The sequence below is a fragment of the Ascaphus truei genome, chromosome 8, assembly GCF_040206685.1.
Source record: "Ascaphus truei isolate aAscTru1 chromosome 8, aAscTru1.hap1, whole genome shotgun sequence".
Taxonomy (NCBI): Eukaryota; Metazoa; Chordata; class Amphibia; order Anura; family Ascaphidae; genus Ascaphus; species Ascaphus truei.
In genome coordinates, this window is record NC_134490.1 from 96,832,105 (window position 1) to 96,855,633 (window position 23,529).

The 23,529-nt window shown below is 42.0% G+C and overlaps 1 protein-coding gene across 5 annotated transcripts in view; it reads right to left on the minus strand.

The window, feature by feature from the left end:
• Positions 1–23,529, minus strand: part of SLC16A9 (solute carrier family 16 member 9) — a 141,729-nt gene that overhangs the window by 72,168 nt on the left and 46,032 nt on the right. For all 5 annotated transcript variants that reach the window (XM_075612958.1, XM_075612957.1, XM_075612956.1 and 2 more), the window contains one exon: positions 11,365–11,591. In XM_075612958.1, the coding sequence (XP_075469073.1) occupies positions 11,365–11,560 (196 nt within the window). In that variant the 5' untranslated portion in view covers positions 11,561–11,591. The remainder of the gene's footprint in view (positions 1–11,364; positions 11,592–23,529) is intronic.

Consider the following 23,529-nt stretch of genomic DNA (forward strand, 5'->3'; position numbering starts at 1 on the left):
TGCCCGCACCACATCGGCGTTGGTTCCCATTATGATTGGTGAGCTTGGGTGTTCTAGGGGCTTGGGGCATATCAGAGCCTCCACATCCATGGTGTGAGTCTTGCTAGCAGTCAGCTATGGTGTTTTCAACCGAACCTTAACCACGCCGTAGATGGGGTAGTCCTCATTGCTGAGTCCCCACAACTTAATCTTGTCTGCCGACTGCAAGGGCAGGTGTTTGCTCATAGAAAGAGTGGTACACAATGGTCACTTGGGACCCGGTGTCCAGCAAGGCTGATGAATATATGCCATCCACGATGGCGTGTATGATGGCTGCCGGCCCCACTCGACTGTAAGCGTCCGATAGGGGTGTTTCATCGGGTCTTGGACATGGAGGATGTTGCTGCGGGTTGCACTGTGTAGGTCATGACCTTCGGATTGGATGTTCAGGCTTTTCTGGGCTCAAGACAGTTCTGAGAGAAGTGACCCTTCTGGCCACAGTTGTAGCAGACAACATCATTCTGGTTCACTTCGGTTCTGTAGGTAGGCGATCCTCTCTTGGGTGTTCTGGACGCGGCGGCATGTGCTTTGGGAGGAGGGTCATCTTTGGTGCCTTCCACCTGCTTGGGCTTTGGGGCATATGCCCATTTTTCCCCCTCCTTGGGTGACTCCATTGAGGAAGACGCCTGTCTCTCTCCTTTGGCAGAGTCACGAGATGTTCTGGGAAAATGCACCCACAAGAGGGTCTCTTGAGCTTGCACTCTATCCATAAGTTCCTCAAATGGGAGAGGATGCTCCAGAAAAAGGACACAGCTGATTCAGATGGAGACCGGGTGCATGGGCAATGATCCCCACAGGAATTGTTGGGTCCTTAACTTGTCGCCCTCAGACTTTTGGACAATCTTCTTCTTGACTAGGGTCCATAGGGCCAACTGAAGCCATCAAAGGAAGTCGACACTTCCTTCCCCTCTGTTTGGACAAGCCAGGGAACCAGGCCATTAGAAAGATGGTGTTGGCGGGGACACCATACGCTTTGTCTAGAGCCGGGAGTAGAGCTTAAGTGTCATCTTCCGGGTGACAATCATGTATAACCATACCATGTTGGCGGCAGGAGGCCGCAGGAACTCCATGAGTCTCTGTTTCTTGACCGCATCCGTGCACGTCCATTCGGGCAGTATTTGCACCTCCAGGTCGTGCCTTTCCTCGAACGCCTCTTCTCCTAGTAGCATGGGCCTCACCCCAGAGAATGCTTTTAACTTGCGGTAGGGTTGGACCAGGGCCAACTGACCTATTTTCTCTGTCAGTTGTTGTAAGGCCTCCACGAGTCTTTGAGCTTCCCCTGGACCATGGGCACTGTAGTGGTTTTGTCCGGACCGTCGGCTGCAAGCTTCACTTTGTATAGGGCTCCCTGCGGAAGAGATGGCTGTGGCCACCTGACGCTACTCCACACTTGGGGCAGCTCTAGCGGCCTCTGTTCTGGTGCTGTCTAGTGTAGATAAGTGGACTTCCACCGGGTGGGGCTTCAGGAAGCTGCAGGAACTGTGGGGCATTGTCCACTGGAATATTACAGCGACAATCAACCAGGAGCATACTCCACTGGACATTTGCATCCCATATAGCGTCCACAATATGTGCTTTTGTGAACCCTGGTATCTGTCTCAGTGCCGTTTGCAAGCTGGGCAGGTATACTGGGACTTGACTAATGGCAACCACATGGCGAGGCGATGTGTGGCGTTGTAGGGCCCACTCGTGGACACTGGCGGGACGGTAGAGACATGGTCCCTAATTTGGTCTGACTGCTTTTAGGTTTAGTTTGAGCACCCCAGGTCTGAAATCTCAGCAGCCCTTCCAAATGTAAGGCTTTTTCCCCCCACACTCTTCCCAGCCTCCGCTGTATAAAGTATAAAGAAAATGTTTGTAGGGATATGCTATAAGCCACCAAATATCTGTGAGATTGAGGAGGCTAAAATACTTTTGCAAATGAAGAAGGCCTCAAAACTAGGTCATGTTTGCATAATGGGTGATTTTGATTATCCAGACATAGACTGGGGCAACGAGATTAGCATTGCAACTAAAGGAAACAGGTTTTTGGGTGGTGCTTAAAGACAATTACGTGACCCAAATTATTGAGGAACCAAACAAGAGAGGGTCAATACTGGATTTGGTAATATCAAACAATGTATAAGTAATAACAAATATTCAAGTCCTGGAACATTTGGGTAACAGTGATCATAACATGGTCTCATTTGAAATAAATTATCAAAAACCATATTACTTGGGTTTAACAAAGAGTTTAAACTTTAGAAAGGCAGATGTTAATAAACTGATAACAAATCTACAAGGAATAAATTGGGATGTTGTTTTTGCAGGAAACATTTGGAAGATAAACGGGCAGTCTTTAAAACATTGTTAGAAAAGCACACTTATCAGTGTATACCCTTGGGTAATAAGTATAAAAGAAACAAGTCTCAACCAATGTGGCTAAATAAATAGGTAGGGGAGGAAATGGACAAGAAGAGGAAGGCGTTTAGATTCTCAAAGTCAGAAGGGACGGAGGCATCGTATCAGAATTATAAGGAATGTAACAAAAGCTGCAAAAGGGCAATCAAATTAGCAAAAATGGATTGAAAAAGGATTGCAATAGACAGTAAGATCAACCCTAAAAAGTTCTTCAAGTACCTTAATAATAAAAACATTAGAAAATAAAATATAGGACGCTTTCTGTGTGAAATGGACAAGCATATTATTGGAGGTAAGGGAAAAGCAGAGGTATCAAACAAATTCTTTGCCTCTGTGTTTACCAGGGAAGAATCAATTTCAATAGTAGTGCCGCAAGAGGAAGCAACAACCTCTATATTAACGAACAATTGGTTAACTGAGGAAGAAGTTCATAGCCGGCTTGATAAAAATTAAAGTACATAAGGCACAAGGCCCGGTCGCATACATCCAAGAATTTTTAAGGAGTTCTTAAGAAGCTACTTGGAGGTTTAATACGGGAAAATATTCAGGGAATACCAAATGAAAAACTAAAGTATTAGTAATAGTCAGCATGGATTTTTGAAGGATAGATCATTCCAAGCTAACCTTATTTGTTTCTTTGAGGTGGTAAGTAGGAATTTAGACCAGGGTAATGCAATTGATGTGGTCTACTTAGATTTTGCAAAGGCTTTTGATACGGTTCCACAAAAGAGGTTAATGTACAAAATAAAGCAAATTGGACTCAGTAATAATTTATGCATCTGGATTGAAAACTGGTTGAAGGATAGACAACAGAGGGTTGTCATAAATGGAACTTTCTCAGGTTGGGCTAAAGTTGTAAGTGGAGTACCTCAGGGATCAGTACTGGGACCCCTGCTTTTTAACTTGTTTATTAATAACCTTGAGTTTGGCATACAGAGCAAAGTCTCTATCTTTGCTGATGACACTAAATTGTGTAAGGTAGAAGAATCAGAGCAGGGTGTAATTTCTCTCCAGAAGGACTTGGATAGACGGAAAACATGGGCAGGTAAATGGCAGATGAGGTTTAATACAGATAAATACAGATAAATGTATGGTTATGCATTTGGGAAACATGAAAAATTAGGAGAATACTTGATACAGAAGAATTTAGGAGTGCTTGTAGACAGCAGACATAGCAATAGTGCCCAAAGTCATGCAGTAGCTGCAAAGGCAAACAAGATCTTATCTTGCATTAAACGGGCAATGGATGGAAGGGAAGTAAACATACAGTATTTATGCCCCTTTACAAAGTATTAGTAAGACTACACCTTGAATATGGAGAACAATTTGGGGCACCACTCCTTAGAAAATACATTATGGTTCTAGAGAGAGTGCAGAGAAGAGCCACCAAACTAATAAAGGGGATGGACAATCTAACTTATGAGGTGAGGCTAGCTAAATTAGATTTATTTACATTATAAAAGAAGCGTCTAAGAGGGGATATGATAGCTATATACAAATATATTCGGGTACAATACAAGGAGCTTTCAAAAGAACTATTCATCCCAAAGACAGTACAAAGGACTCGGGCCATCCCTTAAGGCTGGAGGAAATGAGATTTCACCAGCAACAAAGGAAAGGGTTCTTTACAGTAAGGGCAGTTAAAATGTGGGATTCATTACCCATGGAGACTATGATGGCAGATACAATAGATTTGTTAAAAAAAAAAATGTTGGACATCTTTTTAGAAAGGAAAGGTATACAGGGATATACCAAATAAGTATCCATGGGAAGGATGTTGATCCAGGGATTAATCCGATTGCCAATTCCTGGAGTCAGGAAGGAATTTATTTTTCCCCTTATGAGATATCATTGGATGATATGTCACTGGGGTTTTTTGTTTGCCTTCCTCTGGAGCAATAAGTAAGTATAGATATAGGATAAAGTATCTGTTGTCTAAATTTAGCAGAGGTTGAACTTGATGGACCTACGTCTTTTTTCAACCTCATCTACTTTGTAAGTATGTAACAGCTACTGTGGCTCATAAACCTTCTTAGGCCGTGATTATACCCAAAGTGACGGAGCGTGCAACACTGCGCGCCGCCAAAACAAATATCAGTTTTCCAATGAGCTCACACTAAGTTTAAGTGACCACGCATGCGATCGAGGCCAAGCGCGGGAATTTAGAGCCGATCTGTAAAACTGATTTGCAGGTGAGACGGCCGCATCACCAGAGCGGTTCAGCAAATGAGGGCGAACCGCCCGTGTGACGTCATGGCCACGCCTCCGACACACCTCCCTGTCGCCTGCCGATCCTTCCTGCCTGCAGTGCAGGTTACGGGCGTGCTCATCGCCCTGAGAGAGCGCGCCTGCGCCAGGCCGCTGGTATAATCCAGGTCTTATGTTTAACTAGAGCATTTCACTTGTCTCCCTTCCCTTCCCCCCCTCCCTTCTTACCCTTTTCTCTCCCCCCTCTCTCTTCCTCTATTCTTTTTCACCCCTTTCAAGTAATAAAGCACTCACAGACTTTGAAGGTAGCTGCCTCCCGATTGGAGGTCCAGAAGTATTTAAATGTTCTAAAGTTAAGATGGAGTTTATGTTGGCTTTATTGAAACATCTTAAGACCTTATGTCCAAAATATATATATTTAAATATCAAAAAAGATAGTTCTATAGTTCGGATGTAATCTATGAACATTGTTCTTCCTGTTTCAAAGTCTTGATGTGATACCACAAAAAACAATAAAAACGTTTGAAATAACTAGAGCATTTTACGTATTGAGTTTCTTTTCTTGCATTACTGTACGTCATTATTATATTCAGGCTGCATGATTCTTCCTATACAGCTGCGGAAAATACAGGATGAGGGAGAAAGGTACAACGAAGTATGTCACTATTATTTTGACTGTATGTATTAGGATGGTAGCAAATACTATACTTTGTAACTATCCTCAGCTATTAACTAAATGTAACACCAACCCTTAACCTCCTTTACTAAAGTCATACCCAACTTTAAACTCTAAAATAAATGTCATGGCTATAATATATATATATATATATATAATATATGCCATTACATCTGTCGAGAAAATGTCCTATAATGTTGTGTGTCGCGTTACATCTGTAAATAGTCATATATTATGTAATAATACAAATAATGCTAGACACAAATGTTAGGTTAAAAAAGTTTATTTGACTGTTGCTTCACAGCATTTAGTATGGTCTTATTCAAGACGGGAAGATTTTCAAGCAGAACAACAGAGACGCCATATTGTCTGTAGTCACACTAACTGCATAGCACCTAAATAGTTAATAGCAGAGATAATGTAATTAAGGCAGACTTCATTATCTGTAGGCCGAGAAAGTACAAGATCATACTGGACAAAGGGGCGTTAGAAATATAATGAGGCGTATTTGTTATCTACAAGAACAGGTTATGGGAAGGCTAAGAAGAAGGCAGCGCTGTCTTTATCTATAGGGAGGATGCTGAAAATGTAAGGAGTACAGGCGGTAACAAACATACCGATAAAGCTGGGGAAAGACTGTTCTAATTGGGGCAGACCCATATTTGGGTAGCTCCGGACTTCCGGGAGTGAGGTATAAAGATTTTATCTACTGTATGTGTATTGAGATCAGAATTGCTGAATGCTTAAAAGTGATACCAACAGAAGATGTAGCTCTCCGCTCATAACCAAGAATCCCTATAAAGACCTATTTGATGCAAGTGGAAAGGACACTCTGCTGGACTGGCTGACAGTAGGCATGGTCACTGCTGAGGAAAGTCTGAACACTTCTATGGCCTGCTGCATCATGGTGACCATCTCTTTAGTGACATTTTGTATGGCCTCAATTCTGTGCTGCCATAGCTTCCTGATGCTGTCTGCATTGATCCATAATTTGCAGAGCTAAGTACCTCATATGTTGGTGATGCAAAGATACCTGGTCCCGCTGGTATTGGAGAATTTGGGACTCGACATGATCACAGCAAGAGAAGTCAGAGGGGCCACAGGTGCTGAGGAAGGTCCAGCATCAGATGGAGCATCCACTGCTGTGAGGTTGAGGATGACAAACTCATCGCTTTCAGTTGCCTGAGAAGTGTCCATCTCTGAACCCTCACTCTCTGACACTTGCGGCTTTATGTGAGATAGCCCTATGTGGAAAAGGGGGGGAAATTACCATTCATTATTTCCAATACAAAATAATGTAAAAATGACGTTTAACAATTTTTTCTGAAAATTAGGCCTAGATACATACTGTAAGTGTGCTAACCTTTAATACACCTTTACTGCCATTCATATGTATGGGAGTAAAAGCTTGCTGAGGCTTATGACATTTTATTGCATGTGTGTCTGAATATAGTATGACTTTGTATAGCAAAAAGTGGTACATTTTAAAGTACTGTTATGGAGTACCTTGATTCATGCAGTGGCTCCATAGGACATTAGTAAGACAACATTGATTATTCTATTTATTTGAATATTACTTACCAGCTTTCTCTTCCTGCAGGTTAGTATCAACCATGCTGACAGGCAGTCCTACTACTTGTGTTGGAGAGATGAACTCTATCATTTGCTGCTCATAGGCCGTGAGGTGGTCGGCTGGTGGTCCCTCTCCTGTCGTCATGGCTGACCTGGCGTGGTCGGCAGATTCTTCTTAAAAGTTTCTCTTGCTGTCAGCACCACCGCTTCTTAAGCATGTAAATGGTCCTATCCGCATGTCCCAGAGAATTTATGGAGGTAAGCATATTCCTCCAGTAGGTAAAATAATAGGTGTGTACTCAGCGCTGGTGCAATGACAATAATGGATATTAAAAACCTTTGATAAAGAGTCCAATAGGTAGTCCTGGAGCTGCCTTTAAAAGATATTTCTGGTATCTTCTACCCAGAGATGGAGTGAAGGCTGGAAAAAAATCTTTTTCTGGCGCTGAGGTGTGGTAGAGATGAGTGGATTTATGATTTCTTCTGATGAACAATGACCTCAGGAAAGGGAGAAAGAAAAAGACAAGACATGCAGGGGACCTGCAATAGTGTATTACCCAAGGGATAACCGGAAGTATACAAAGAAGGAGCAATTTATTATTAAAATACCTTGGTTAAAAACCATGGATGACAATTAATAAACATATAATAAACATTCATTGATATTAATAAAATAATTAATGAACTGGTGCCTAGGCACTATCCACACTGTAATGGTTAGGAACAATGTCCAGCAGTCCTGTTCTTTGCTCCGCCTGATCTAAAATTGGAAACCTACTCACCACAGGTGATCGGGTGTATTCCAGGAAGCAGCGCTCACAGGAACACAGAAACAGATCCCCGGCAGCAGATGCGGACATATTACAAGGCGGACGGCGACATCAGAGGCCAAGACCACCAGCACCAAGTGCTTATACATTGCTTTTATACTACTTACCTGTGGTGAGTAGGTTTCCAATTTTAGATCAGGCGGAGCAAAGAACAGGACTGCTGGACATTGTTCCTAACCATTACAGTGTGGATAGTGCCTAGGCACCAGTTCATTAATTATTTTATTAATATCAATGAATGTTTATTATATGTTTATTAATTGTCATCCATGGTTTTTAACCAAGGTATTTTAATAATAAATTGCTCCTTCTTTGTATACTTCCGGTTATCCCTTGGGTAATACACTATTGCAGGTCCCCTGCATGTCTTGTCTTTTTCTTTCTCCCTTTCCTGAGGTCATTGTTCATCAGAAGAAATCATAAATCCACTCATCTCTACCACACCTCAGCGCCAGAAAAAGATTTTTTTCAAGCATATTCCTCCAGCTGCGTTGCTGTTCTATGACACAGCTCACCAAAATGCTTGGGATAGTTGTCCCCAATCAAATTTATACACAGCTCTTGATCGTCCTCTGTGAAGCTTTGCATCCTTAGCGGCTGTGCAGAAGGACCAGATGCCTCATCCTGATACATGATGAGGGCTTTTCTCTGAATGCTGATATGTACTCTGAGTAACGAATGAGAAATGTGTACTTTATTTTTTTTTATTTGCAATTGTTTTCTGGCGTAATGTCCATTCGGGATCAACATGTTCTGTTTTTGTAATGTGACAAAGTGATAGTGCAAAATAGGAGCTGAAACAATACTAGTGTTCACCGATCTATAAGTGAATAATTAATAGAGTGCATAAAATCTTTATGATATCTCCCATGAATGTATATAAATTACTAGTAATAGTGAAAAAACATATATGAATGGTTGTAACCCCTGCTCAAACCCTCTGGAAGGGACTGTCTTCACTGGTCCCAGATGATCGATATATGTTCTCACAACCCAGGGGGAGCATGTAGGAAAAAACAACAAAAAACAGAAAACTAAGTGCAGACTGTAAACTTCAGTATGGCAGTTTGTGAGGAGACTTGGCTCTTGTGTAAAGCCTACTCACAGGATGGCAGATAGGTAAGGGCAAAAGCTGGATCTGGTGAATCTGTGCTGTCGTCTGACTATAAACAGGATGGCTCTCACACATGTGCATCAGGTAGACAGGAACATGAAAGGATAAGAAGAAATCTCCATGGTGCAGATCAACTGTTTTTGTAATGGACACGAGCAATATAATAGCCATTACGCATGTGTGACAGTAAGGTTAAACATGTATCTATGTTAGTGGAAAACCTCTTGTGGCGTTGAGGATAGAAGCAGCCTAAAATGTTACAAATGGACTGTTGAAATTGTCCCGTGTCCTGAAATATGTACCTCAAGAGAAGGGAGACAAAAATGTGGAAAAACACTACAATAGTGCATTAACCAAATAACATCAACATCAACAATATGTTTGGACTGAGCAATTTAATACTCCAAATTGGAGAGATAAAAATGTGTACAACTGTATATCAATTGATTGCTAGGGCACTCCAATAAAACTTTGCTTTGCCGATGGGAAAAATTGGAATCCTACTCACCAAAGGTGACTAGGACATACGCCGTTTGATTATTGGTCTTTAGCTCGATAAACCGCTCGCAGTTGGGTACATCACGCCAGTAACCTCAAGGAGATCCGCCTTCCGTGCTCAAAGCGCAATGCTTCCAGAGTTTCACCGATCGGCTCCTCTGCTGACGTCACCACTGGTATTCACTGCTACGGTGTCCTTGCTACGCCACGTATAATAATCAAAAGGCGTATGTCCTAGTCACCTTTGTACACATTAGGCTACTTCTATCCTCAGCGCCACAAGAGGTTTTCCACTCTCATATCCATCACTGGTTGTGAGAAAACCAGAGTAACTTTTTGGGCAGCTTATAGGACTCTTTTTGGACTTAAGTACACAGGTTTAATTTATATTGTCACTTATTGTTATATTTATTTAAGGTGTCACTCGAGCGCTATTTCGCACGTATTTTTCACTTGTAATGTATCTATGTTAATATACGTTAATGCATATGTAGCCCTGGGTAGTTTGGGGGCTATAGTTCTATCCTCCTCCTGGCGATTATAATTGGCAAGGGCAGGTTTGCCATGAGCAATCATGGGTTTTCCCCATACATGCAGTGCAGTGAGTCAGTGAAGGTAGTGTCATCAGGCCTTGTGTCCAATTAGAGACACAGGGGTGGTGCTTACTGGAGCTACTTACTGTATAGCACTTCCTGATTTAGTCAGTCTGTCCCTACCGTGAGAGGGGTAAGGTTACCCATACCAAGCTGTCAGGGCTCTGGCAGGCTTGAGGCCTCCCTCCGGGGAGCGTGGGGTTAACCAATACCTCCTATCCCACCAAGGCATAGGGGAAGAGCAAGAACCACTCTTGGTGCCCTTGGCTGGGAGTGAGTTCATGGACATCCTAAGGGTGGGCACCCTAAGAAGAACTGCTGTGATTGTGACTGCTGAATCCAGGAACCAAATAAAGCATCCTGACCTTTTATAAATGACCTCCTGCCTGAGACTGAAGTATATTGGGAGGAGGGAGATGTGTTCTTTTGCAGATACTTCACCCCATACAGCTGGGGGCTGCACAAGATGGAGGCGCTGCACCTGTGAGTAGAATTTGGGCAAGTCCCAAGAAGCCTGTCCTGTTCGTCCCCTATACCATCATGCGGGAGACCCAGGGACCCCTGTTATCAGCAGGTATACACCACACAAAGCCATGTAACCAGATCAGTATTTCCCCTAGGAGACCCTATGTGAGATTGGGGGGGAGGGGGGAACAGGGTTACACATATATCAGCGCCAACATGTATAATGCACCTGCGCTACTGCATGTTAATGGACTGTTTAGTCTATGCTAACAAGAGACCTAACAGACATTGCAATCGCCACCCATGTGTTCATTCCAGACTGGCACACAAGAAGGCATCGTCAGTAAAATATTACCATGACGTGCTAAGCAGCTGAATACTTTATACAGTGATCCCCCTAATTAGGCACGTGCATAAAAAGCTTCAGGGCCTTTTGTTCTACTCTGACATTAAGTTTCTGGGGGCAACTGTGCTCTTAGTACAGATGAGCAGCGGTGATATGCGAGTGTGAATGTCTGAGAAACAGAAAAGGGGAGATGGCCCCTGCTTAGCCTTTAAATACAGTGGGGGTGCAAATAGGGATAAAGTACTGTATATGAACATTGCAGAAAGAGAGAAGATCCCATAAACATTGCACTCAACCTGCATTTGTAACTGGAAATATGAATAACCCTCAAAGAGACAGAAATCTATCTCCACAGATTTTAAATAAATGTTTAATGATTATACAGACACAAAAGAAAATTCAATGTAAAACCTCTCATTCGTAGCACTTTCAGTGATCTCTCTGATGTTTGCTGCTCTAGTTTTTATCTTGTGTAAGAATTGTTTTCTTTTGGAACTCAGGAGAAAGGAGTTTGCTAACGAGATAACCGCCCCGAGCGAAGAAACAAAAATATACTTAGCTGATTGCATGAAATGTAATACTGGCAGGAAATAAAGATATAAATATAAAGCTGTTAGACTTACTTGCAAGTAGCCCAACTCCCGCTGCCAGGGATCCAACCCATGCAGTCTTTCCTTTTCCTTCATCGAAAACATCCAACCATTCCACGTACAGAACTCCCACAGCCAACGGAGATCCGTAGCACAGGAACTGGATGAAGAAGGAGACCGTGACGATCACCCAGCCCCATCCTCCGTTTGGTGGTCTTTGATACGTCATTTTATCTTCTTAGCTTGGTCTAACAATGGCTCTGTACAGAAATAAGTAAAAACACACAGGGGAAAGCGACATTTAATGCAAAAACTACTGCATAAAACAATCAATATAACGATGCACTCTTTAAGTTACTGTGTCTATGTATGTATGCATATCCATATTTACATAGCGCCATTAATGTATATAGTGCTTCACAGCAGTAAAACAAGTGTCATAATAATATAAAATAACACACAATACAAATATGTGAAAAAATATAAAAAAATATATAGTGCAGATGGTATTTCACTGCTTTAAACAATGTGTAACATAAGAAATGAACTCACAAAAATCGTATAAAATCACTGCATGTCAGAGATCCTTCTCTCTCTGACTGGAGCCCTTTGTGTAACTGGAGTCTGTATCCTCTCAGTGAAGTGGATGATATGAAAAATAAAGAAAGCCACAAATAGTGCAAATAGTATGAACTATACAAATGTATTTGTGCACAGGTAATCAGGAAACTCACATTTTCCAATATAAAGTTGTGTGGTGGAGAGAACCGCCGATAGAAGCAGGCTGCTGTTCGGTGCTTCACTTTCCCCTCTCAGTGTAGTTCAATGCCAGTCATTGACTGGCATTGAACTACACTGAGAGGGGAAAGTGAAGCACCGAACAGCAGCCTGCTTCTATCGGCGGTTCTCTCCACCACACAACTTTATATTGGAAAATGTGAGTTTCCTGATTACCTGTGCACAAATACATTTGTATAGTTCATACTATTTGCACTATTTGTGGCTTTCTTTATTTTTCATATCATCCACTTCACTGAGAGGATACAGACTCCAGTTACACAAAGGGCTCCAGTCAGAGAGAGAAGGATCTCTGACATGCAGTGATTTTATACGATTTTTGTGAGTTCATTTCTTATGTTACACATTGTTTAAAGCAGTGAAATACCATCTGCACTATATATTTTTTTATATTTTTTCACATATCACGAGATCCAGCGCTCCTCCTCAACCCCAAGGAAAGAATACTTCACATCCTGGGATTAGGAACGATCCCACCAGAGGAAGTTGAGCTGCTGCTGTACACTGTTTTTTATTTTACTTAACACTATATGGTGATAGGTTTATTGAGTGTACTTAAGGTGTGTCACTTATCACACTGATTACTATATTGTTTAGGAAGCGCCCAGTCCATCCACTCCCCCCACTCCCCCACCCACTGTTACAATACAAATATGCCATAATCACAATAAGTGCTTCAGACATATAAATAAAATGAGAAAAAGGAGTCCCTGCCCGAAGAGCTTACAATCTAAGTGGTAAGTAGGACGAATGTACAGAGACAGTAGGAAGGTGTTATGGTAAGTGCGTCGCAAGGGGCCAAGGTCAATGTATGAAGAGTATAGTATCAGTAAGAGGTAAGTAGGAATTTAGACCAGGGTAATGCAGTTGATGTGGTCTGCTTAGATTTTGCAAAGGCTTTTGATACGTTCCAAACAAGAGATTAGAGTACAAAATAAAGCAAATTGGACTCAGTAAAAATATTTGCACCTGGATTGAAAACTGGTTGAAGGACAGACAACAGAGAGTTTTCATAAATCAAACTTTTTCAGGTTGGGCTCAAGTTGAGTGGAGTACCTCAGGGATCGGTACTGGGACCCCTGCTTTTTAACTTGCTAAGCGATCAGGTATCGTAATGGAATGCAAGATGCATAGGGGTATATATATATATATATATGGAAAACAGAAATATACAATAAGCGCAATCACACAAAGAATTATAAATGATAACGGTATCCTGCATAAGGACCCAATGTTACAGCAGATTTTACCATCTAAACCGGAAATTATCTTCACTAGGGCAGCAAATCTTAAACAAAGACTAGCCCCTAGTTGTTTAAAAAGGGACAATCTAAAACCAGTCACAATAACCACAGGGTTTTATAAATGTCAAATGTGCAAAGGTTGCAAACTTCATCCAAACTCTCAGAAGAGCTTTAAAACGGTAAAGTCAGAAGTCACACATGATACATATGACATAAAAGATATGATTGACTGTAACTCAAGCTCTGTAGTATATTTGTTGCAATGTCCTTGCAACAAACAATACATTGGGAGAACTACACGAAAACTCAAAATCCGCATAGCTGAACATGTAAGAAATATAGAAAAAGGCCTGCAACAACATAGTGTGTCAAAACATTTCAGAGACTTTCATGGTCAGGACCCTAAGGGTCTGAAATTTGTAGGCATTGAAAAAATCAGACCTAGTTGGAGAGGAGGGAATCCTGTGATTAAAATATCTAGACAGGAAACATACTGGATCTATGCCCTCAAAACGCTTACACCACTAGGTCTGAATATTGACATAGACCTAGGATCCTTTTTAAGAGATTAAGTTATATCTATGTCTATTTAACAACTTACATTGAGTTCATGAATACAATCTATGTGAAGAAAGTAGTTCGGAATACGATAGAAATAACTTCCTCCGGGCGCATGCGCGGTGGCGGGAAGAATGGACGCTTGAATTCAGTGCTCCGCTTCCACCGGCACAAATAAATAATTAATCCACAGCAGCTCCGTAACCCCGCGACTTTCAAATACAGCAATTCATCCATAAACACCCAGTGATGGCATCGGGCCGAACATCCCGCAATAAAAGTCAGCCGGTGTCCACATTTTTCAGAAAAAAGACAGACCCCCCCCCAGACAACCCCACGAGCCCAAGGCAGCCCACTAACATGGACTCAGCAGCGGACCCCCTCACTGATGAGGCAGGGGACGAGGATATAGTCCGAAGGAAAGACCTCAAAGCTTTTTGCTCCCAGATGAAGCAGTTCTTTCAGACTGAATTATGGGCAATGAGAAAAGACTTAGACGCTATAGGGGAACGCACTGCCGCCATTGAAAATAAATCTGAAGACATATCAGCTGCCTTAACCCTCACACAAAATGAAGTATCCAGCCTGCGGGAGAAAGTCAGAGCCCTAGAGGAGAAGGCTGAGGACACAGAAAACCGCGATAGGCGCAGCAACATTCGAGTGAGGGGGGTCCCAGAAGAGGTTACTGACCCAGAGGAATTTACTGCAAAATGGCTGGAGCACTTATTCCCTGAGAAATCCGACAGAGAGCTGGCAATAGACAGATGCCATAGAGCTCTCAGGGGGAGACCACAGAAAGGAGACCCCCCCAGGGATATTGTGATCCGCCTGCATCACTACCGATTAAAAGAGGAAATATGTAGGATTGCCAGAGAAGCTAAAATCCTGGAATTTGATAATATAACCTTCCAGGTATATCAAGACCTGGCCCCCGCAACCCTTATGAGGAGAAGATCCTTTACTCACATAACAAAAACACTCCGGGACCACAATATCAGATATAGATGGCTATTCCCTTGTGCTATCATGGTCCTACGAAACGGGGTAGCCCACACTCTGAAATCTCCGGAAGAGGGTGCAAGATTCCTGGTTAAAGTTGGGGTAAAGGAGATGCCCCCCAGCCCCTCACACAGAGTCCCACGTCCTACACCTATCCCCAATGCTGATCAGGCTGGAACCTCTGCACTATCACCAGCAGCGTCGGGCTCTGGCAGAGATTCTGCATAAAATACCCTGCCTATTCTAAAGAATTCCTATTTTGGTGCCCAGTCCCAACACCCATTGAACTAAAATCCAACGGATATGCCCCGCTTTCTAGCTCTCCCCCGGGCTATGGACTCACCTTCAATGGCGACACTGAAGATCCACGGAGTAGACCCACCTGCGACTTTAACAGAACGGCCATCTTCTACAGCTCCTGCCTCCCCGATGGCCGCGGGAACACTGACGGAGTTCGCGCCTTTCATTGATGACGAGGTCCGGTGACGTCACAACATCGCGAGATCACGGCTGACGGCGGATCAAGAAGCACGCAGCCCTATGGGAGATGACGGAACGTCGACCAGGCCCTCACGATAGCTGTCCAAGGCGATGCCGGCCTGAACTGGCACTACCCGGGCAAAAACTCCATGACGATGTAGAAGGTCGCACACAGACCGAAAAGCAGAAGTGGCCTGTCATATGGCGGCAGGGCTCCAAATACAGTTCCCTTTACACGAAACCACCAATGACTTAAAATAAAATGCTCTTTATAAAAACACATGCAAACTTAACATTAAAGCGAGAGGGGGAGAAGAAGAACAAGTGGGGAAGAGATAGAGAGGAAGACGAGGCCGAAGAAAAGAGGAGTAAGGGAAAAAAGAGAAGGAGATAGAGGATAAGGAGAGGGGGAAAGAGAGAAAGAAAGGGGAAAGAAAAGAGAAGAAAACAGGAAGGAGAATAAGTAAGAGAAAAATATACAGAAGGCAAACAGAGAATTAAGAAAGAAAAGAGAGAGAGGAGGGGGTGATAGAGGAAGGGGGGATAAAGGAGAAGGAGGAGGGGATAGAGGGGAGGAAGGTGGAGAAGGTAGTGGGAGATATAAGAAATTGAAGGAGGAGTATTGGGAATGGTGAGTAATGAAGAAGAGATATGAAAGAGAAGCGAGGTTGATGAGGAAGATTGGGAGAGGTGGGCACTTGAGAATAAGGGATATAGGACTCAGATAATACATAATGAGCTGGAGGTGCTTACCTCCAGTTTGGGAAAGATGGGTTCATAAAGACAAAGTGGCACATACAGCTCTATTTCAATTCCAATTAACATTATGCAAACCACGGTTATTTTTATATGTTTTATTTTTTATATTTTTATATGTTATGTGTTATATGTATATATATGTGTATATATATGTTATGTATATATATATATGTATGTATGTTATATATATATATGTTATATACTTTATATGGTATATGTTATATATTCTTATATGTTATATGTTACAAAGTTAATGTTTAAGCTGGGAACTTAGCACTAAAATACGGGGGAAACTAGTTTATAATAAATAAAAAAAAAAAAAAAAAAGTTATCACTAGCGGAATAAGATGTAAAATACGTTATATTTATGGATTAAAACATATCTCTATGTATCATTGTGCCGGTGGGGGCTCCCACTAACGCCGGACATGCGTACTATTGTACAGCTCCAAATGCTCCGGAGCTGTACTCAAGTCCCAGGGAGGTCAGTCCCCACTATGGGGAACCGACCCCAAGTAATTGGGGAGCTAACTGACCTACCCTCTGGGCACAAGAGCCGAACTCGGGGGCTCCCGAGGCGAGCTCTTGCTCTATTTGATTTTTTATATTGTATTCTCTTTTTTCTCTGTTTTAATTTGTTTTTCTTATTTTGTTCCTCATGTGACTTTCCCTGTTCAGTAAACCCACCCCCTCCTCACCCTTCTCCCCGACCCCTCCCAACCCCTAGGAGACGAGAGACTGATCATGGTCGAGGTAAGAATCCCAATAGAGGCAATATGGATGTAGAAGCACAAATGAAAACTCTTAGACACACCAGGATGGGTGAGTACATACATATATCACAGAGAGCCAATACTCAGGGTATGTAATATGGCACTAACAATATTCTCGCACAATGTTAAAGGCTTTAATAGCCCAATCAAAAGGCGGATAGCTTTCGCTGACTACAAGAGAAAAAAAGCAGACATACTGTTATTGCAAGAAACACACTTTAGCAACACAAACACACCCAAATTCCTGGACAAGGGTTTTTCTCATTTCTATACATCCTCAGCCCCAATTAAAAAACGAGGAGTTGCCATCCTTTTCAACAATAATACCCCATTTGTGGCCCAGAAAGTTAAAAAAGATAAAGACGGCAGATTCCTCATATTAATTGGAACAATATACGAACAATGGATTACAATAGCTACCATATACGCCCCATGCATACAGGACGCAACGTTCTTTAGCAAATTCTTTCAAACCCTTCAAGCAATAGCAAAGGGATGCGTCATACTGGCAGGGGATTTCAACATGACAATACATCCGGGCCTCGATAGATCAGGAGGAGGGCAGTCAGATAACAAGAAAACAAGGGCATCCCTGATCCAAGGTTGCAAAAACAACCAGTTGGCAGATATATGGCGGGAGATGCATCCAATAGACAAGGACTATACGTTCTTTTCCCATCCACACCACACATATAGCAGAATCGATTACTTCCTGGTTTCATGTCGAATGGTTCCAATGGTCTCCCATACGGCGATTCATGATATTTCATGGTCGGACCATGCACTAATCGAGCTAAGGTGCAAAGATATTCGGCTCAGCCGACCGGGGGCGAACTGGAAACTTAATGAATCCATCCTTAAGATCCCTGAAACATGCTCAACAATCGGGAACGAAATAGAGCATTTCTTCCGTATCAACACAGGCTCCGTGGAATCCCATACTGTACTATGGGAGGCTCACAAAGCTACACTACGTGGCGTTATAATTAGTATCACAGCAAGGCGGAAAAGAGAAAGAGAGGCCAAAATCATTGCTTTACAATCCAAACTACACACCCTAACATCCAAACATAAAGCTAACCCCGATATACAACTACTACAGGCAATCAAGGACATTAAGATAGAATTGAATATGCTATTAACCTCCAAAGCCGATAACTCACTGAGTTGGTCCAAGAGGAAGTTTTATGAAAAGGCTAATAGACCGGATACGATGCTAGCCCGAGCGCTACAAAACAGGCAATCTAAGTTTAACATCCAAGCTATACGCTTAAAATCCAATAATTGTACGGCCAACCCACAAAAAATAGTAGAAGAATTTGGAGAATTCTATAGATCCCTTTATGATGGGAAAAAAGTGGCACATAATCAATATACGAGCACAGCCTTAAGAGATTTCTTAGCTACCTCGAACATAGGTAGATTAACAGAGTGCGACCGACAAGCCCTGAGTACTGACTTCACATTAGAAGAGGTAGAACAGGCTATTAAAGAACTTAAACCTTCAAAGGCACCTGGACCTGACGGTTTCTCAGGGCTTTATTACAAGAAATATATGAAATATTTAGCCCCAAGGTTGCTCCACATGTTTAATGCAATTTTAGCAGGAGCTCCCATCCCCGGAGATATGCTGCGAGCGTCCATATCATTAATACATAAACCTGGCAAAGACCCGCTGGACTGTAAAAGTTACAGACCGATCTCCCTAATCAACACAGATATTAAGTTGTATGCTAAATTATTGGCCAACAGATTAGGTCTTATCCTACCCAGACTTATACACCCAGATCAGGTCGGGTTTATCGCAGGGAGACAAGCAGCGGACAACACCCGACGTATTATTGATCTGATAGAATTGGCTAATAAAAATAACACCCAAAGCATGTTGTTAAGTCTGGACGCTGAAAAAGCATTTGATAGGATAGACTGGCCATACCTACAAGAAACGCTCGCAGCATTTGGCTTCGGAGATCAGATGAGTAGGGCGATCATGTCGTTATACTCAAACCCAACAGCTAGGGTGATACACCAGGGCTTCCCGTCACCTTCATTTGAAATCAAAAGTGGCACCCGGCAAGGATGCCCGTTATCTCCCCTTCTATTCGCCCTGTGTATCGAACCACTAGCTGCTAAAATACGAGCTAATCCGGATATCGCAGGGTTAAACGCTTACTCACAATCACATAAAGCGGCCCTATATGCAGACGATATCCTATTAATCATAACAAAACCCCTTACCACATTACCCAACCTATTTGACCTCCTGAGCAGATTCTCAAAGATATCTGGATTTAAAATTAACCAATCTAAATCGGAAGCACTCAACATTAATCTCCCCAGTCACACGGAAAAGCTGTTGAGGTTAAACTTCCAGTTCAGCTGGCAACAGAAACATATAAAATATTTAGGAATCCACATCACCAGAGGGGCCAACCTCATATACAGTGCAAATTATCCCCATCTAATTCGGACTCTTAAAAAAGATCTATACAGATGGTCCTCTAAGAGGATATCATGGATCGGTAGGATACATAGTGTCAAGATGAACCTACTGCCACGTATCCTATACCTCTTTCAGACACTTCCTGTGCCACTTAAAATAACAGATATACTCTCGCTCCAAACAGAAATCTATAAATTTATCTGGGGTAGGAAAAAACCGAGAGTTAATCGCTCCAATATGAAAAGACCTGTTGCTGCCGGCGGTTTGGCGGTACCCTGTTTATTAACATACTATAAAGCGGCCCAATTAAGCCAAATTGTTCAATGGCACTCTAACCCCCAATTGAAACGATGGGTAGAGTTGGAAAACGCTGCATGTTCTCCAAAGGAACTTAGCGACCTGATTTGGTTACCAAAATTAGCGTTTAACCACAGAGAGATGCCGCTCACCTCAATGACCAACTCTTTATCGATTTGGGAGGCGACAAAATTTAAGAACACTCTGACATCAAAGTACTCAATGATGTCCCCCCTTTGGTATAACCCAGCGTTCGCACCCGGTATAGCAGGGACTAGTATCCCGATCTGGAAACAAAAAAGCTATTCACGAATAAAAGACCTGGAGGGAGACAACCAGAAAATCAAGACCTTCGATCAATTAAGATTAGAAAACGAAATACCTCACTCTGAATTTTTTAAATACCTCCAGGTCAGAGCATTTTATAACAAATTTGCCCCATATCCCCCTTTGACGAAATTCGAAAAGCTCTGTCGGAATGACACCGACACAAAGGGACTTATATCAACAATTTACGGAGAGGTAATCGGTTCTGCTGACCCCAAACAACAAATCCCTACATATAGGACTAAATGGGAAACAGACCTAGGGGAAACCCTAGAAGATGAGGAATGGAGCGCCATCTATTTGGCCTCCGCCAAAAGCTCCATATGTACCACCCTAAAAGAGAATGCATATAAGGTCCTCATGAGGTGGTACCTCACCCCACTGAATTTATCTAAATATATACAAGGATCCTCCCCACTATGCCCCAAGCAGTGTGGAGGATCAGCAGATTTGTTGCACATGCTGTGGTCTTGCCCAAAATTACTCCCGATCTGGGACGAAATCAGAAATTGGATCCAGAGGGTTTTTGACCTCACAATCCCCCCTGACCCGTGGCTGTTCTTGCTAAACAGACCACTGCCGGGCCTATCAAAAGCAAATTCCAAGCTAATAGCACATTTTGCTCTCGCAACGAGATGCGAGATCGCAGCATTGTGGAAAAGCCCTGATATACCAAACATCCCAAAGATTCGAAATCGCATTTGGTTCATCTGCCAGATGGATAAGTTAACCAGTCTAGTTAACGACACTGGCGACAATTTTCTAAAAGTCTGGACGCCATGGTTGGCACAGACAAATATCCCGGGGATTGAGAGCACCACAATCTGGCATTAATATCAGCAAATGCGTTCTCTTCTGGGGGAGTCAACATAGACAAACAGTTTCACAACTGCCGGAGAAGGAATAAAACTTCTATATGCCCTCAAGACCAATTCTAAGACCGATTCTCCTTTCCTTTCCCCCCCCTCCCTCTCACAACCCCTCCCCACATCCTCCCTCCCCTTCCCTTCAAGAGGTTTTTTTTTTTTTTTTTTTTATATATATATATATATATACATATCTCTATTGTAATTTAACCCTGATTATTATTTTTATTATTGCTCTTACTTTATGATTTGCTTATACACCATTTGGCCGAGTAGGGACCGAAAAGCCATATGATTCTATCATATACACCAATATTCCTGAACGATCTACAATACTATATCTATGTCCAATGTACACAAGTAGCCATTCTAAGTCCATATTTTGTATTGTACAATTTTGTATGCTTTTATCAATAAAACACAAGTTATAAAAAAAAAAGAAATAACTTCCTCCCCTCTATAAGAATACAATGTATCAGTTAAATATCAATATTTTAGAGCAATATTTAGGATGTGGTTTTGCGACCTGTTTTCGAATATAGTACAATTTGTGACAAGTGCTCATTTAAAGATTTATTCACCCACCCCTCCCTTTATACAGAAGCCCGATCCCTTCTATTGATTATGACATGCAATAAGGGTATTTTGCTTATTAATACTGGATAGTCTATAGCCTTATATGGATAATTGTCCTAATACAATACTTAAAATTATGTTAACCTATGTCTTTGAAATATACAATGATTGTGTTTCTGTGTAAATCAAATATAGCGTGCATGTTTATATTAAGTCACCCTGATGTATTCCACAAGAATGAATTTGTGTCTCTAACTATTTAATCACAATGCTAATGGGCGAACAGTAATTGAAAGTACTTGGTTTAAAGCAATTGGAAAATAGAAACAATCCCCCTAAGAGTACATAATTTCAAAATGTAAGGGAGTATACTCAATTTATAACGACTCCAATGAATTAGAGATATTGTATTGTCCACTTAGTTTTTAGTGTGGGTAAGAATTATACCACTACACTCTAATAGTAATTACATACCCACCCCATTTGAGGAACATCTAATTAGTCACTACACTTTAGAGTCTATCCAAATTGAGGGACTGCAGTGGTTATTAACACAGGTTAATTATCAATTGCTTTCTAGAAGCTAGGAATCAAATTAGAGGCTGATTTCTAATTAAGTTGTTTACCCCTTAATGATATAGATCTCTATATATGTTTTATGATTTATTAAGTGGTATTAGAATTAATGGTCTTGAACTGTTTGAATCAACATAAATATAATTCCTAATAGAGGACCTTTGAATGCATATTACAACTATCAAGTATAATTAGGTGGTTGAGATATATGTGAATCGTGCAATTCTTCAATTAACTGGGCAGCCAGTCATGTGATGGAGGAGGGTATTTATACCCAGGATTAGGGACAGATAGTGAGATCAGCCCCTTACAAAGCTGAAAGGAGAAACGCGTAGGGCGTGGTTTTTAGACAACTGAGAGTGAACACAGGACATCTGGGAGTACAGACAGCAGTTTATAGCTGTTTGGCAGTGATTTGTACCGGTATACTTCCACGGTACATGTTTCTAACAAGGAGGATTGGGACGTAGATCCACACAGTGAGCCGGGGGATTTGGACGCAAATCTCGCGAGACGTAGTGACGTCACCACGCCATCACGTGCTGCCGGACGGCCACGGAGGAGGCAAGCAGTCAGAGGAGCGGGGAAGTCCGCAGACGATCGGGACTGACACTAATAGAAGGGGAATCAATACTCTGTACCCTTGAAGGAGCGTGAGTACCACTGGCACATCAGGTGCAGTTTAAGAGACGCCCGGCCCCCTACGACGGGTCTCAAAACACCGGAGCTAATACCCTGCCCTTAAAGGCTTTGGACAGTATTTGGAGTGCACTGCAAAAGTGTCTCTCTACCTCTGGCAGCCGGCCATAACATCATAAGTGGTTACTAGGACATTGTATAGGGAACCTACATAGACTGTTTATAGATCCACGGATACCCACCCTTGATGAGTGTGAGATGCTCTAAATTCTCAAAAGTTTTTATGATAACTCACAAAGTGTGAGTATTTTACCTATTGTCATTTTTATTAATTTTACAATAACCTGTGTTACACTATGTGTGTGTCCCACATCTCTTCCTACATGTGACACTACGCACGAGGATACGCTTCCTGCGGATGAGATGCTGCTGGATGTTCCAGATTCTTCATAATTGTTCCAGATCCCAGAGTGGATACAAGGCCTGATTATATCTTACACACTGTAAGTGCATATCTTACCCTCTGGCGGTGAAATTGTTAGAACGTATTACCCTATGTTTGTTTTTCTTGTCTCCACTTGCGCCTAGGTCATTCTTGTTGGGGTATATATATATATATATCTATAATATATATATACAGTTAGGTCCGGAAATAATTGGACACTGACACAATTTTCATAATTTTGGCTCTGTACGCCACCACAATGGATTTGAAATGACACAACCGAGATGCAATAGAAGTGCAGACTTTCAGCTTTAATTCAAGGGGTTGAACAAAAATATCATATAAAACATTTAGGAATTGCAACCATTTTCATACACAGTCCCCTTATTTCAGGGGGTCAAATGTAATTGGACAAATT